Source organism: Heterodontus francisci, chromosome 6 (assembly GCF_036365525.1).
Source record: "Heterodontus francisci isolate sHetFra1 chromosome 6, sHetFra1.hap1, whole genome shotgun sequence".
Classification (NCBI taxonomy): Eukaryota; Metazoa; Chordata; class Chondrichthyes; order Heterodontiformes; family Heterodontidae; genus Heterodontus; species Heterodontus francisci.
The window spans coordinates 44,003,698-44,019,275 of NC_090376.1; the positions used below are offsets into that span (position 1 = coordinate 44,003,698).

The window sequence follows — 15,578 nt, forward strand, 5'->3', positions numbered from 1 at the left end:
CTGTGTGTGATGGATAGAGTTAAACATGTTAGAAAGGAATATGGAGAAGTAAATTCTGCGCTGTATCCTTTTGCTGAAGTAAATTTCAGTGCTTATTAACAATTATACTGAAGTAATAACTTTTTTTTGTAAAGGTATGAATCCCTTTAATTTTCTCCCTTTTCCCCTGGGCTGTCCACTGGCTATGGATGAATTACCTGCCGCTTTGAGTTAGCCACCAGGAGGCAACGGACTGTGCGCTGAAGACAGCTTTCCTCGGATTTTACTGTCCATGTTGGGAAGGTGTCTGACTTCCATTTTCTGCCACCTCACAGCAGTGTGGCAGACAGAAGCCCCACAAAGGCTGGTTTTACACAGTTATGGTATTTATTTATATTCCCCAAACTCTCTTAAATTGCACAGTTGGACTGCAGTTAGCAATCAGTGAAGCCAAAATTTTGCCAAAAAGGATTCCAACTTTACAACTCACACTCACAAGTATCTTCCATCCTCTACCATTACTATGTGTGCCGCTTGCCCTTGCATGATTTCTACACAGGGACTCTGGATGTGTTGATGTCCTGAAACATAACACCATAATCCGTGCTCATTCCAACCATGCTGCTACTGTGGGGCATTGCCTCACCTTAGCCCCTGATTGGTGGAACAGCAGGCCTAATATCACCAATGAGTAGCTCTCAGGCTTCTCCATAAGCAATCCTCAAACCTGTTGAAGTTAGAATTATGTAGAATGTACAGCACAGAAACAGGCCATTTAGCCCAACTGGTCTATGCCTGTGTTTATGCTGTACACAAGCCCTCTTCCACCTTACTTTATCTAACCCTATCAACATATTCTATTCCTTTCTCCCTCATGTATTTATCTAGCTTCCCCTTAAATACAATTCGCCTCAACTACTCTTTGTGGTAGTGACTTCCACTGTTTAATCACTCTTTGGGTAAAGAAGTTTCTCCTGAACTCCCAGCTGGATTTATTAGTTACTATCATATATTGACGGTCCCTAGTTTTGATCTTCCCTACAAGTGGAAATATCTTCTCTACGTCTACCCTAACAAACCCTTCCCTAATCTTAAACATCTGTAACAGGTCACCTGTCAGTCTCTTTGTTCTCGAGAAAAGAGCCACAGTCTGTTAAATTTTTCTGATAGGGATAACTTCTCATTTCTGGTATCATGCTTGTAAATCTTTTTTGTACTTCTCCACCATCTCTAAATGATTTTTATAACATGGAGTCCAGAACTGTGAACAGTACTCTTGGTATAACCAAGGTTCTATACAGGTTTAACACAACATCTCTGTTTTTCAATTCTATCCCTCTAGAAGTGAGCTACAGTGCTTTGTTTGCTTTTATAATGGCCTTATTAACCTGCATCACGACTTTTAGTGATTTGTGTATCTGCATCCCAACTTCCCTTTGCTCCTCTACCCTAATTAAACTCTTATTTTCCAAGGAGTATGTGGCCTCTTTATTCTTCCTACCAAAATGTAGCACCTCACACTTATCTGTACTGAAATTCATTTGCCAATTTCATGCCCATTCTGTAAGTTTATTAATGTCTTTTATTTTGTCGCAGTCTTCCTCATATTAACTGTACCCCCAAATTGAGTGTCATTCAAAATTTTGAAAATTGTACTTCCGATTCCTGAGTCTAAATCATTTACGCAAATGGTGAACAGCATCGATCCTTGTGGAACAACAATTCCCACATTTTGCCAGTCTGAGTAAATACCCTTAACCCCTCGGCTTTGTTTTCTGTTTTGTAGCCAGCTTGCTGTCCATTCTGCTACTTGCCCCCTGAGTCCATATGTTCTGACCTTAGTCTACCATGAGGTATCTTATAGAAGGTCTTTTGAAAATCCAAGTATGTTACATCAACTGTATGCCCCTTGTCTACTCTTTTTGTTACTTCAGATAATTCAATAATATTGATCAACCATGAACTTTCCTTTTGAAATCCATACTGTCTAATCTTTCTTATATTTTCAAGTTTCTAGACGTTTTTCTATTGCATCCTCAAGTAGTAACTTAAATGTGGCTTTGGATACCGTTGCGACAGACCACTCAAGACAAAACTCCCAATCAAAATATATGATTCCGATTGCGGTGGGAGAATTCAGTCCCGTCCCTCCACAGATCACCGAACATATCACTTTAAACTTTCCAAATTAAAGAAAACCACAGCCGAATTGAACCATCTATTAACCCCCGAATAAGGCGAACCAAACCAGGTATCTTAAGATCAACAAACTGACAGTTTATTAGCGAAAACTAGATTCTTAAACACTACGAAGATATAAACAACATTTTAAAAAATAACAAAGTCCTTGCAGACTTACACTCCTGCTGGAGTGGAATCTTCCAATGTGGAACAGTCCAAGGTTGCTTGAAGTCCTCGCAGCCATCTGATGGGAAGAAAAGGTTCTTTAACAGTAGGACAGTCAGTAGTCTAGTTCAGCAGTTGAAGTGCTGCTCTTCTTCTTTTCCAGTTATGAATTCAGCAATTACAGTTCAGTAGTTAAAGTAATTGGTTGTTTTCTTTTAAGAAATTAATCCGGATTGACTTTTCAGAATTCTGAGAGTATAATAAATAGGGTTTAAACAGACAGATGGAGAGCTCCCCTATTTCCTTCAGTATGTGCTGGCAGACAGTCTGTGTGTCTGTGTCTCAACTGTCTCTGCAAAAGCCAGTTTTTCAACTAGTTTCAAAATTAAATGGCAACATTGTATATCCTGTCCTTGGTCTCCAAATGGCTGTATCTGGGGCAACCAAGATGCACTTTCCTTGGTAACTTCTGAGGCTGGCTTGTTCTCCCTCTCTGTATGGCTGTATCCAGGGCAACCATGATGCACTTCCACTTGGTAACTTCTGAGGCTGTCTTGACACACTGCATACTTGCCAACAAATCCCCACCAGGATCATAACAATACGATATGGGCAGCAGAGTTTTGGATGAACTGAGTGTGGAAGGTGAAAGGGTTTCCTGGGGAGCATTGGAGCAATTGAGTCTGGAGGAGACAAAGGCATGAGTGAGCTTTCAGCAGCAGAAACACTGAAGTAGGGACAGTCAGGCCATGTTATGGAGGCAGAAGTATACTTTGTGATGGAGAGGATATGAGATCAGAAGCTCAGTTTAGTTCAGCTCAGGTTGGAAAGGACACTGAGGTTATGAACATTCTGGCTGGTGTCATACAGATGGGGACAGATTTGGTGGTTAGGGTACAGTGTGTGCATCAGGGCACAAAGAGGTTGACTTTGGGCTTCCTGAAGGATAATGCAGTTCATGCAAGATTGGCTGAAGTCTCACCTCTGACTCAGATGGTTGTGGGTTCCAGTTCCATTCCACAACAAAATCTAGGCTGAAGCTTCAGTACTGCAGTACTGAGGGAGTGCTTCACTGTCAGAGGTGCCTTCTTTTGGATAAGACATTAAACTGAAGCCCTATCTGGTCCCTCAGGTGGATAGAAAAGATCATATGGCACTATTTTGAAAAGAAGCTCTCCCTAGTGTCCTGGCTAATATTTATCCCTCAACCATTTACAATCTATATAAATGACTTGGATGCAGGGATAGAAGGTACTATAGCCAAATTTTCAGATGACACTAAAATAGGTGGGACAGTAAGTTGCAATAAAGAAATAAGAAATCTACAAATAGATATGGATAGATTAGATAAGTGTGCCAAAATTTGGCAGATGGATTTTAACGTGGATAAGTGTGAGGGTATCCATTTTGGTCGGAAGAATGGAAAGGCAAATTATTATCCAAATGGAGAGAAACTTCAGAGTGCTTCAGTGCAGAGGGATCTGGGTGTCCTCGTGCATGAATCGCAGAAAACTAGCATGCAGGTACAGCAGGTGATAAGGAAGGAAAATGGAATTTTGGCATTTATTGCTAAAGGAATAGAGTATAAAAGTAGGGAAGTGTTGCTGCAACTGTACAAGGCATTGGTGAGACCGCATCTGGAGTATTGCGTATAGTTTTGGTCCCCTTACTTGAGGAAGGATGTAGTTGCATTGGAGGCAGTTCAGAGGAGGTTCACGAGATTGATTCCAGAGATGGAGGGCTTGTCTTATGAAGAGAGATTGAGCAGTTTAGGCCTTTACTCTCTGGAGTTTAGAAGAACGAGAGGAGATCTAATTGAGGTATATAAGATGATTAAGGGGATTGACAAAGTAGACATAGAGAGGATGTTTCCTCTTGTGGGGCAATCTGGAACGAGAGATCATAGTTTTAGGATAAGGGGTAGCAGATTTAAAACAGAGATGATGAGAAATTACTTCTCTCAAAGGATCATGAATCTATGGAATTCACTACCCCAAAGTGCGGTGGATGCCGGGACATTGGATAAATTTAAGGAGGAGATAGACAGATTTTTAATTAGAAATGGGTTGAAGGGTTATGGAGAACAGACAAGAAAGTGGAGTTGAGGCCAAGATGAGATCAGCCATGATCATGTTGAATGGTGGAGCAGGCTCAAGGGGCTGAATTGCCTGCTCCTGCTCCTAGTTCTTATGTTCTTATGTTCTAACCAACACCTAAACAAAACAGATTACTTGGTCATTATCACAATGCTGTTTGTGGGAGCTTGCTGTGTACATATTGGCTGCCCTGTTTCCTACATTACAACAACAACTGCACTTCAAAAATACCTCTTTGGCTGTAAAGTGCTTTGGGATACCCTGAAGTTGTGAAAGGCACTATATAAATGAAAGTCTTTCTTTTTCTTTTGGACAAGCAGTCTGATTGCACAGAAGCCACAGAGCTGGTGATGGTGATGTGGAGTTGGATGTCATTGGTGAACATGTGGAAGATGATGTTATCAAGGGGCAGCATGTTGATAAGGAAGAGGATGAAGCCAAGAATGAATCCTCAGGGAATTTCCAAATGGACAGTGGAGGGGTGGGAAGAGAAGTGTTTGCTAGAGAATATCAGTGAATGACCTTGGATGGTGTGTTTTAGTTCTGTGGGAGGGATTGAATGTTACCTCCCTCCATTGAACACAAGCCAGTGATTTTGACAATCTCTTTCCCAATGCTCCAACCTTTTCTCCTCAGCCTCATCTCCTGCAGGAGGGTCTCCAGCTCCCTCATGTCAGATTATGACCAGTTGTGGTAATTGAGTTTCTAAATTAATACTTGTGAGGGCACTTATTTTCTTCTCATACAGGAAGGGGATCAATAAAATCGCCAATATTTTTCCAAGGTCACGCACTTGTCAAGCGATGATTGTCCAAATTTCATTTTTCAATCACATACCTAAATGGAGTTAATGATTCACATTTCCAGGACTATAACGAAATGTTTTAGGGAGCAAAGGGTTCACTCCTGAAACAACAGTTCCTTGGTTTCTCTCCACAGATGCTGCCTGCCCCGCAGAGTGTTCCCAGCATTTTGTTTCAGATTTTTGATATCTGCAGCTTTTTTTGTTCTACATCTGCAAAACTGGAGGAGACTTTGCACTGGGATTCTCTGCTCTCAAGTTATAACAACAGCGGAGGAACAGTGGAAACTCTGGAGGGCCGACGTATACAACTGTTTTCACCTTCTAACTCACTTTCATTCATGATCTACATTGGCTTCCCATCCTGTAACGCCTTGATTTTAAAAATTTCATCCTTGTTTTCAAATGTTCCTATGTTTGTATCCCTCCATAGCCTCAGCCCTCTCTATCTCTGTACACTTCCACAACCCTGCAACCCTCCAAGATATCTGTGCTTCTCTAATTCTGGCCTCTTGGCAGTCATTCCTTCAGTGGTGCAGGTTCCAAGCTCTGGGATTCTCTCCCTAAACTGCTTTGCCTCTCTAACTCTCTCTCCTCCTCGAAACCACTCCTTAAACCCTACCTTCACCTGTCTCAGTATCTGCTTATGTGCTTTTGTGTCAAATCTTGTTACATTACACTTCTGTGAAGTGCCTTGCGGAATTTTATTACGGCAAAGGCACTTCATAAATACAAGTTGTTGTTATTTTTCTTGTCAATTCTCCACAATTTCCACAAATCTACCACTGACGTCATGGCAAGCGATCAGGAGATCACTGACTGGAAATTCCAGGTGACTGGGCACACACAGTGCACACTGCAAAATCTACTTGGCACTGCCCAGCGCTTCAAACTACTGCAGCAGCTCCAGCTCCCCCCACCACCCTAAAGGCCTGCTACCCGACCCAAACCTGACGGGACCCGACGACTCCGGGCTTGGTTTCGGGTCGGGCTCATCTTCCGGATCCGGCTTTCAGGCTTGGGTCGGGTCGGGCCGAGTCCAGGTCGAGCCGGGGCGGGGCGGGCTGGGCTCATACGGTAAGTATTGAAATTAAAAAACATACTTGAACTGGGAGTCTGGGACGAAACTGAGTCTGCGCAGTGAACGCATGTTGTCACCACGCATGCGCAGCAGCTTCCTGGAGGTTCCGTGTCCAAAGGTAAGTAAAAGGATGATCGGTTTGTGTCGAGTGGGGGAGCTCAGGGCAAAATCAGAGGCACTCGGGCCGTGTCGGGCTCGGGTCCACTGTGGTTCGGTCGGGCTCGGGTCGGGTTCTTTTTCCCGACCTGAGAAGGCCTTTACACCACTCACTGCCTAACATCCAATTGCCGGCGGAAGACCACACCCCATTCCCAGGAGAGCACCTATTATATAAATCAGACCCACTCCAGCATCCCCCTCAAAACCAAACAGATACAGGGGCAGGAGTTGGAGTCTGCCCAACTTTGGCAGCCTCAAGGCCGGACGGGTGTTTTTTCTACATACAGGAGCACTGACCCCGCGTTCAGTCTCACTCAGCGTAAACACCAAGAACTCTCCTCTGGACCTTTACATTCTGCTCTGTGCAACAGACGGAGAACAGTCATGGAAATGCAAGTCATTAACTCCATGAATTATGAACAATTTGTCGATGTGTTTGGGAATGTGATTGAGAAATGCCCCCTAATTGCAGCTGCAGTTTGGACACATCACCCCTTTTCAAGTGTGTGCGCCTTGGAAAAACAGATGGGAGATTTTGTAGATTCTTTATCTCGGTCAGGTAAGAAAACAACTGCACTCGCATATATTTGAAAACTCAATTTACACAAGTCAATGTCAACTTAGACGACGTTAAATGCATAGTTTAATTGTGCAAGATCTTTAGCCTTTTTTTCTTTTCTGTTTGGGGACTAAAAATAATTGTTACTGCACTAGTAATCCAGAGGCCTAAACTAATGATCCAGCAACATGCATGAGTTAAAATCCCGCCATGGCAGCTGGGGAACTTAAATTCAGTTAATTAAATAAATTTGGAATAAAAATCCAGCTTTTTTATTCTTTCATGCAATATGGGTGTCACTGGCTAGGCTAATATTTGTTGCCCATCCCTCATTGCCCTTGAGATAGTAATGGTGAGCTGCCTTCTTAACCACTGCAGTCCATCTAGTGTAGGTACACCCACAGTGCTGTTAGGGAGGCAGTTCCAGGTATTTGACTCTGCAACAGTGAAGAAACAGCATTATAGCTCCAAAGGAAAGCAGGGGAGTGGTAATGTCACTAGACCAGCAATCCAGAGACCCAGACTCTGGGGACATGGGTTCAAATCCCACCACAGCAGCTAGGACATTTAAATTCAATGAATAAATTTGGAATTAGAAAAGCTATCCTCACCAATGGTGAAACCAGTATCAATTGTTGTAAAAACCCATCTGGTTCGCTGATGTCCTTTAGGGAAGGAAATCTGCTGTCCTTACCTGGTCTGGCCTACATGTGACTCCAGACCCATCACAATGTGGTTGACTCTTAAGTGCCCTCTGAAATTCCCCATCAAACCACTCAGTTGTACCAACCGCGAGAGAAAAATCTAAAATGAATGAAACCGGATGGACCACCCGGCATTGACCGAGGCACCGGAAACAACAACAACACACCCAGCCTTGTCAACCATCAGAGCTTTCCTTACTAACATCTGGGGGCTTGTGCCAAAATTGGGAGAATTGTCCCACAGATTAGTCAAGCAACAGAATGACATAGTCATACTCATGGAATCATACCTTGCAGACGATGTCAAAGACACCACCATCACCATCCTTGGGTATGTTCTGTCTCCCCAAGGTGATGGCACAGTGGTATACAATTGGGAGAGAGGTGCCGTGGGAGTCCTCAACATTGACTTTGGACCCCATGAAGTCTCCTGGCATCAGGCAAGGAAACCTCCTGCTGATTACAACCTATTGCCCCACTCTCAGCTGATAAGTCAGTACTCCTCCATGTTGAATACCACTTGGAAGAAGCACTAAGGGTGGCAAGCACACAGAATGTACTCTGGGTGGGGGACTTCAATGTCCATCACCAAGAGTAGCTTGGTAGCACCATTATTGACCAAGCTGGCTAAAGGACATAGCTGCTAGACTGGGTCTACAGCAGGTGGTGAGAGAGCCAACGAGGAAAAAACCTACTTGACCTCGTCCTCACCAATCTACCTGTCACAGATGTATCTGTCCATGACAGTATTGGTAGAACATAAGAACTAGGAGCAGGAGTAGGCAATTCAGCCCCTTGAGCCTGCTCCGCCATTCAATATGATCATGGCTGATCTCATCTCGGCCTGAACTCCACTTTCCTGCCCGTTCTCCATAACCCTTCAACCCAACACTAATTAAAAATCTGTCTATCTCCTCCTAAATTTACTCAATGTTCCGGCACCCCTCTGGGGTAGTGAATTCCACAGACTCACGACCCTTTGAGAGAAGTAATTTCTCTTCATCTCTGTTTTAAATCTGCTACCCCTTATCCTAAAACTATGACCTCTTATTCTAGATTGCCCCACCAGAGGAAACATCCTCTCTACATCTACTTTGTCAATCCCCTTAATCATCTTAAATACCTCAATTAGATCTCCTCTCATTCTTCTAAACTCCAGAGAGTAAAGGCCTAAACTGCTCAATCTCTCTTCATAAGACAAACCCCTCATCTCTGGAATCATTCTAGTGAACCTCCTCTGAACTGCCTCCAATGCAACTATATCCCTCTGCAAAACTCCAGGTACGGTCTCACCAATGCCTTATCTGTATTGCAGCAACACTTCCCTACTTTTATACTCTACTCCTTTAGCAATAAATGCTAAAATTCCATTTGCCTTCCTTATTACCTGCTGCACCTGCATAATAGGTTTCTGCGATTCGTGCACGAGGACACCCAGATCCCTCTGCACTGAAGCACTCTGAAGTTTCTCTCCATTTAAATAATAATTTGCCTTTCTATTCCTCCGACCAAAATGGATAACCTCACACTTATCCACGTTAAACTCCATCTGCCAAATTTTGGCCCATTCACCGAAACTATTCATATCCATTTGTAAATTTCTTATTTCTTTATTGCAACTTGCTATCCCACCTATTTTAGTGTCATCTGCAAATTTGGCTATGGTACCTTCTATCCTTGCATCCAAGTCATTAATATAGATTGTAAATAGTTGGGGCCCGAGGACCGAACCCTGTGGCACCCCACTAGTTACATCCTGCCAACCAGAAAAGGACCCATTTATCCCGACTCTGCTTTCTGTTGGTTAGCCAATCCTCTATCCAAGCTAATAAATTGCCCCTAACCCCATGTGATCTTACCTTGTGTATTAGCCTTTTGTGTGGCACCTTATCAAATGACTTCTGGAAGTCCAGATATACGATCGATATATATATATATATATATATAGGAGTGACCAAAGGACGAAGTCCTGTCTTCACATTGAGGATACCCTCCATCATGATGTGTGGTACGACCACCGTGCTAAATGGGATAGATTTTGAACAGATCTTTCAACTCAAAACTGGGCATCCATGAGGACTATAAGCAGCAGCAGAATTGTAATCAACCATAATCATTAATCTCATGGCCTGGAATATCCCCCGCTCTACAATTACCATAAAGCTGGTGGATCAACCCTGGTTAAATGAAGAATGCAGGAGGACATGCCAGAAGCAGCACGAAGCATATCAAAAAACGGCGTGACAACCTGGTGAAGTTACAACACAGGACTACGTGCAAGCCGAACAGCGGAAGCAGCATGCTATAGACAGAGCTAAGCAACCCACAACCAATGGATCAGATCTAAGCTCTGCAGTCCTGCCACATCCAGTCGTGAATGGCGGTGGACAAATAAACAACTAACATGAGGAGGAAGCTCCACAAATATCCCCATCCTCAATGATGGGGCAACCCAGCACTTCAGTGCAAAAGACAAGGCTGAAACATTTGCAATTACCTTCAGCCAGAAGTGCCGAGTGGATGATCCATCTCAGCCTTCTGCTGAGGTCCCCAGCACCACAGATGCCAGTCTGATTCACTCCACATGATATCAAGAAACGGCTGAAGGCACTGGTTCCTGCAAAGGCTATGGGCCCTGACAATATTCCAGCAATAATACCAAGGACTTATGCTCCAGAACTAGCCACGCCCCTAGCCAAGCTGTTCCAGTACAGCGACAACACTTGGTTGACGAGGGATATTGAGCCTTTGTTGACGAGGGATATTGAGGGTCTGGTCAGGACAAAGAAGGAGGCAAATGTCAGGTATAGGCAGCTGGGATCAAGCGAGTCCCTCGAGGAGTATAGGGGATGTAGGACTACACTTAAGAAGGAAATTAGAAGGGCGAAAAGGGGCCATGAGATTTCCTGGGCAGATAAGATAAAGGAGAATCCTAAAAGATTCTATAAGTATATTAAGAGTAAAAGGGTAGCGAGGGAGAGAGTAGGTCCCCTTAAGGATCAGTGTGGCAATCTATGTGTGGAGCCACAGGAAATGGGCGAGGTCTTAAATGAATATTTCTCATCCGTATTTACCGTGGAGAAGGTCATGGAAGCTAGTGAGTTCAAGGGAGGGAACACCAATATCCTGGAGCATATCAACATTACAAAGGAGGCGGTGTTGGAGGTTTTGAAGTGCATTAAGGTGGATAAATCCCCAGGGCCTGACCAGGTGTATCCTAGGATGCTATGGGAAGCAAGGGAGGAGATTTCTGGGGCCCTGGCAGAGATTTTTGTATCATCGTTAGCCACGGGTGAGGTACCGGAAGACTGGAGGATAGCGAATGTTGTGCCTTTATTTAATAAGGGCAGCAGGGATAAGCGAGGGAACTACAGGCCGGTGAGCCTTACACAGTGGTGGGAAAGTTATTGGAAGGGATTCCGAGAGACAGGATTTATATGCATCTGGAAAGGCATGGTCTGATTAGGTAAAGTCAGCATGGCTTTGTGTGTGGAAATTATGTCTCACGAATTTGATTGAGTTTTTCGAGGAGGTGACCAAGAGGATTGACGAGGGCAGGGCGATGGACATTTTCGACATGGTCTTTAGCAAGGCCTTTGACAAGGTCCCGCATGGTAGGCTGATCCAAAAGGTTCGAACACATGGGATCCAGGGTGAGCTAGCTAATTGGATACAAAATTGGCTTGGTGATAGGAGGCAAAGGGTGGTAGTGGAGAGTTGTTTTTCAGATTGGAGGCCGGTGACCAGTGGTGAGCCACAGGGGTCGGTGCTGGGCCCTCTGTTGTTTGTCATATATATTAATGACTTGGATGTGAATGTAAGGGGCATGATTAATAAGTTTGCAGATGACACCAAAATTGGTGGTATAGTGGACAGTGAAGAAGGTTGTCTAAGGTTCCAACAGGATATCGATCAACTGGGAAAGTGGGCAAAGGAGTGGCAAATAGAATTTAATGCAGATAAGTGTGAAGTGATGCATTTTGGGAAGTTAAACCAGGGCAGGACATATACAGTGAATGGCAGGGCCCTTTGGAGTGTTCTTGAGCAGAGAGACCTTGGGGTGCAAGTACATAGTTCCCTGAAAGTGGCAACACAGGTAGACAGGGTGGTGAAGAAGGCATATGGCATGCTTGCCTTTATCGGCCAAGACATTGAGTACAAGAGTTGGGAAGTCATGTTACAGTTGTACATAAGGTTGGTTAGGCTGCATTTGGAGTACTGTGTGCAGTTCTGGTCGCTGCACTACAGGAAAGATGTGATTAAGCTAGAAAGGGTGCAGAAAAGATTCACAAGGATGTTGCCTGGTTTGGAGGGCTTGAGTTATAAAGAGAGATTGGATAGGCTTGGTCTGTTTTCCCTGGAGCGAAGGAGGCTGAGAGGGGACATGGTAGAGGTATATAAAATTATGAGAGGCATAGATAGGGTAGATAGCCAGAGTCTGTTTCCCATGGTAGGGGTGGCTAAAACTAGAGGGCATAGGTTTAAGGTGAGAGGGAGGAGATTTAAAGGGGATCAAAGGGGTAAATTTTTCACACAAAGAATAGTGGGTATCTGGAATGAGCTGCCTGAGGAGGTGGTGGAGGCTGGAACAGTAGCGACATTTAAGAGGCATCTGGACAGGCACTTGAATGAGCAAGGCATAGAGGGAAATGGAGTTAATGCAGGCAGGTGGGATTAGTATAGATCGGCATTATTGTTGGCATGGATGCGGTGTGCCGAAGGGCCTGTTTCTATGACTTTATGATTGGCATCTACCTGACAATGTGGAAAATTGGCTAGGTATGTCCTGTGCACAAAAAGCAGGACAAATCCAACCCAGCCAATTACTGCCCCATCAGTCTACTCTCGATCATCAGCAAAGTGGTGGAAGGTGTTGTTGACAGTGCTTTCAAACTGGTCTTACTCAGCAATAACCTGCTCATTGATGCTCAGTTTGGGTTCTGCCAGGGCCACTCAGCTCCTGATATCATTACAGCTTTGGTCCAAACATGGAGGTGAGGTGAGAATGACTGCCTTTGACATCAAGAAAGCATTTGACCGAGTATGGCATCAAGGAGCCCTAGCAAGACTGGAGTCAATAGGAATCGGGGAAAAACTCTCCACTGGTTGGAGTCATACCTAGCACAAAGGAAGATGGTTGTGTTTGTTGGAGGTCAACCATCTCAGTCCTAGGACATCACTTCAGGAGTTCCTCAGGGTAGTGTCCTAGGCCCAACCATCTTCAGCTGCTTCATCAATGACCTTCCCTCCATCATAACGGCAGAGATGGGGATGTTCGCTGATGATTGCACAATGTTCATCACCATTCGCAACTCCTCAGATACTGAAGCAATCCATGTTCATATGCAGCAAGACCTGGACAACATTCAGGCTTGGGTTGATAAGTGGCAAGTTACATTCACGCCACATAAGTGCCAGGCAATGACCATCTCCAATAAGAGAGAATCCAACCATCTCCCCTTGACATTCAATGGCATTACCATCGCTGAATCCCCCACTATCAACGTATTGGGGTTACAATTGACCAGAAACTTAACTGGACCAGCCATATAAATGCTGTGGCTACGAGAGCAGGCCAGAGACTGGGAATTCTGCAGTGAGTAGCTCACCTCTTGACTCCCCAAAGCCTGTCCACCATCTACAGGGCACAAGTCAGTAGTGTGATGGAATACTCTCCACTTGCCTGGATGAGTGCAGCTCCAACAGCACTCAAGAAGCTCGACACCATCCAGGACAAAGCAGTTCGCTTGATTGAAACCCCAACCACCGCCTTCAACATTCACCCCCACCACCACCGATGCAGAGTGGCAGCAGTGTGTACCTTCTACAAGATGCACTGGAGCAACTCACCAAGGCTCCTTTGACAGCACCTTCCAAACCCGCGACCTCTACCACCTAAAAGGACAAGGGCAGCAGATGCATGAGAACACCGCCACCTGCATGTTCCCCTCCAAGTCACACACCATCCTGACTTGGAACTATATCGCCGTTCCTTCACTGTCGCTGGGTAGCAACATGGATACGAAATTGGTTGAGTGACAGGAAACAGATAGTCATGGTTAATGGATGTTTTTCAAGCTGGAGGAAGCTTTGTAGTGGAGTTTCCCAGGGCTCAGTGTTGGGACTATTGCTTTTCCTGATATACATCAATGACTTAGACCTTGGTGTACAGGGCACAATTTCAAATTTTGCAGATGATAAAAACTTGGAAGCATTGTGACCTGTGAGGAGGATAGTATAGAACTTCTAAAGGACATAGACAAACTGGTGGAATGGGCAGACAAGTGGCAGGTGATGTTCAATGCGGAGAAATGTGAAGTGATTCATTTTGGTAGGAAGAACATGGAGAGACGATATAAAATAAAGGGTACAACTCTAAAGGGGTTGCAGGAAAAGGGACCTGGTTGTATTTGTGCATAAGTCACTGAAGTTGGCAGGGCAGCTTGAGTGAGTGGTCAGTGAAGCCTACAGTATCCTGGGCTTCATTAATAGGGGCTTAGAGTACAACAACAAGGAGCTCATGTTGAACTTTTTTAAGACACTTTTTCGGCCTCCGCTGGACCATTGCATCCAGTTCGGCACAGCAAATTTGAACAAGATGTGAAGGCATTGGAGAGAGTGCAGAAAAGATTCACAAGAATGGTTCCAGGGATGAGGAACCTCAGGTATGTGGATAGATTGGAGAAGTTGGGACTGTTTTCCTTGGAGAAGAGAAGGCTGAGAGGTGATTTGATAGAAGTATTCAAAATCATGAGAGGTTTGGACAGAATAGATAGGGAGAAACTGTTCCCACTCATGAACGGATCAAGAACGAAAGGGCACAGATTTAAGGCAGTTGGCAAAAGAAGCAATGGTGACAGGGGGATAAACATTTGCACGCAGTGAGTGGGTAGGATATGGAATGCACTGCCAGAGAATGAGATGGAGGCTGGTTCAGTCGAGGCATTCAAAGGGAATTAGATAGTTACCTGAAAAGGAAGAATGTAGAGGGTTATGGGGAGAAGTGGGAGGGGGGGAATGCCACGATGTGAATTGCTCATTCGGAGAGCCAGTGCAAACACGATGAGCCGAATGGCCTCCTTCTGTGCTGTAAGAATTCTGTGATTCTGTTAGTCAAAATCCTGGAGCTCCCTTCCTAATAGCACTGTGGGTGTACCTACCCCACATGGACTGCAATGGTTCAAGAAGGCGGCTCACCACCACCTTCTCAAGGGCAATTAGAGATGGGCAATACATGCTGGCCTGCCAGCGATGCCCACAGCTTGTGAAATACAATTTTAAAAAGTCACGATGGTGTGTAGCTTGAAAGGGTATTTGTAGGTGATGATGATGCCCTTGTCCTTCTAGATGGTAGAGATTGCGGGTTTGGAAGCTGCTGTTGAAGGTGGCTTGGCAAGTCACTGCAGTGCATTTTATATATGTTACACACTGTTGCCAATGTGTGCCGGTGGTGGAGGGAGTGAATGTTTAGAAACATAGAAAAATAGGAGCTGGAGTAGGCTATTCAGCCTTTCGATTCAATACGATCATGGCTGATCATCCAAACTCAGTACCCTCTTCCCGCTTTCTCCCTGTATCCCTTTAGCCCGAAGAACTATATCTAACTCTTTCTTGAATATATTTAATGATTTGGCCTCAACTGCTTTCCGTGATACAGAATTCCACAGGTTCACCACTCTCTGGGTGAAGAAATCCCTCCTCATCTCAGTCCTAAATTGTTTATCCCTTATCCTTAGACTGTGACCCCTGGTTCTGGATTCCCCCACCATCGGGAACATCCTTCCTGCATCTAGTCTGTCCAGTCCTGTTAGAATCTTGTAGGTTCCTATGAGATCCCCTCTCATTCTTCTAA

General features: G+C 44.6%; 1 protein-coding gene across 1 annotated transcript in view; it reads left to right on the plus strand.

Annotated features, from left to right (window-relative positions):
- Window positions 1-6,782: 6,782 nt before the first annotated feature.
- Window positions 6,783-15,578, plus strand: part of LOC137370950 (2-oxo-4-hydroxy-4-carboxy-5-ureidoimidazoline decarboxylase-like) — a 36,927-nt gene continuing 28,131 nt past the window's right edge. The window contains exon 1 of the mRNA XM_068032833.1: window positions 6,783-7,022. Coding sequence (XP_067888934.1) covers window positions 6,848-7,022 — 175 coding nt within the window. The 5' untranslated portion in view covers window positions 6,783-6,847. The remainder of the gene's footprint in view (window positions 7,023-15,578) is intronic.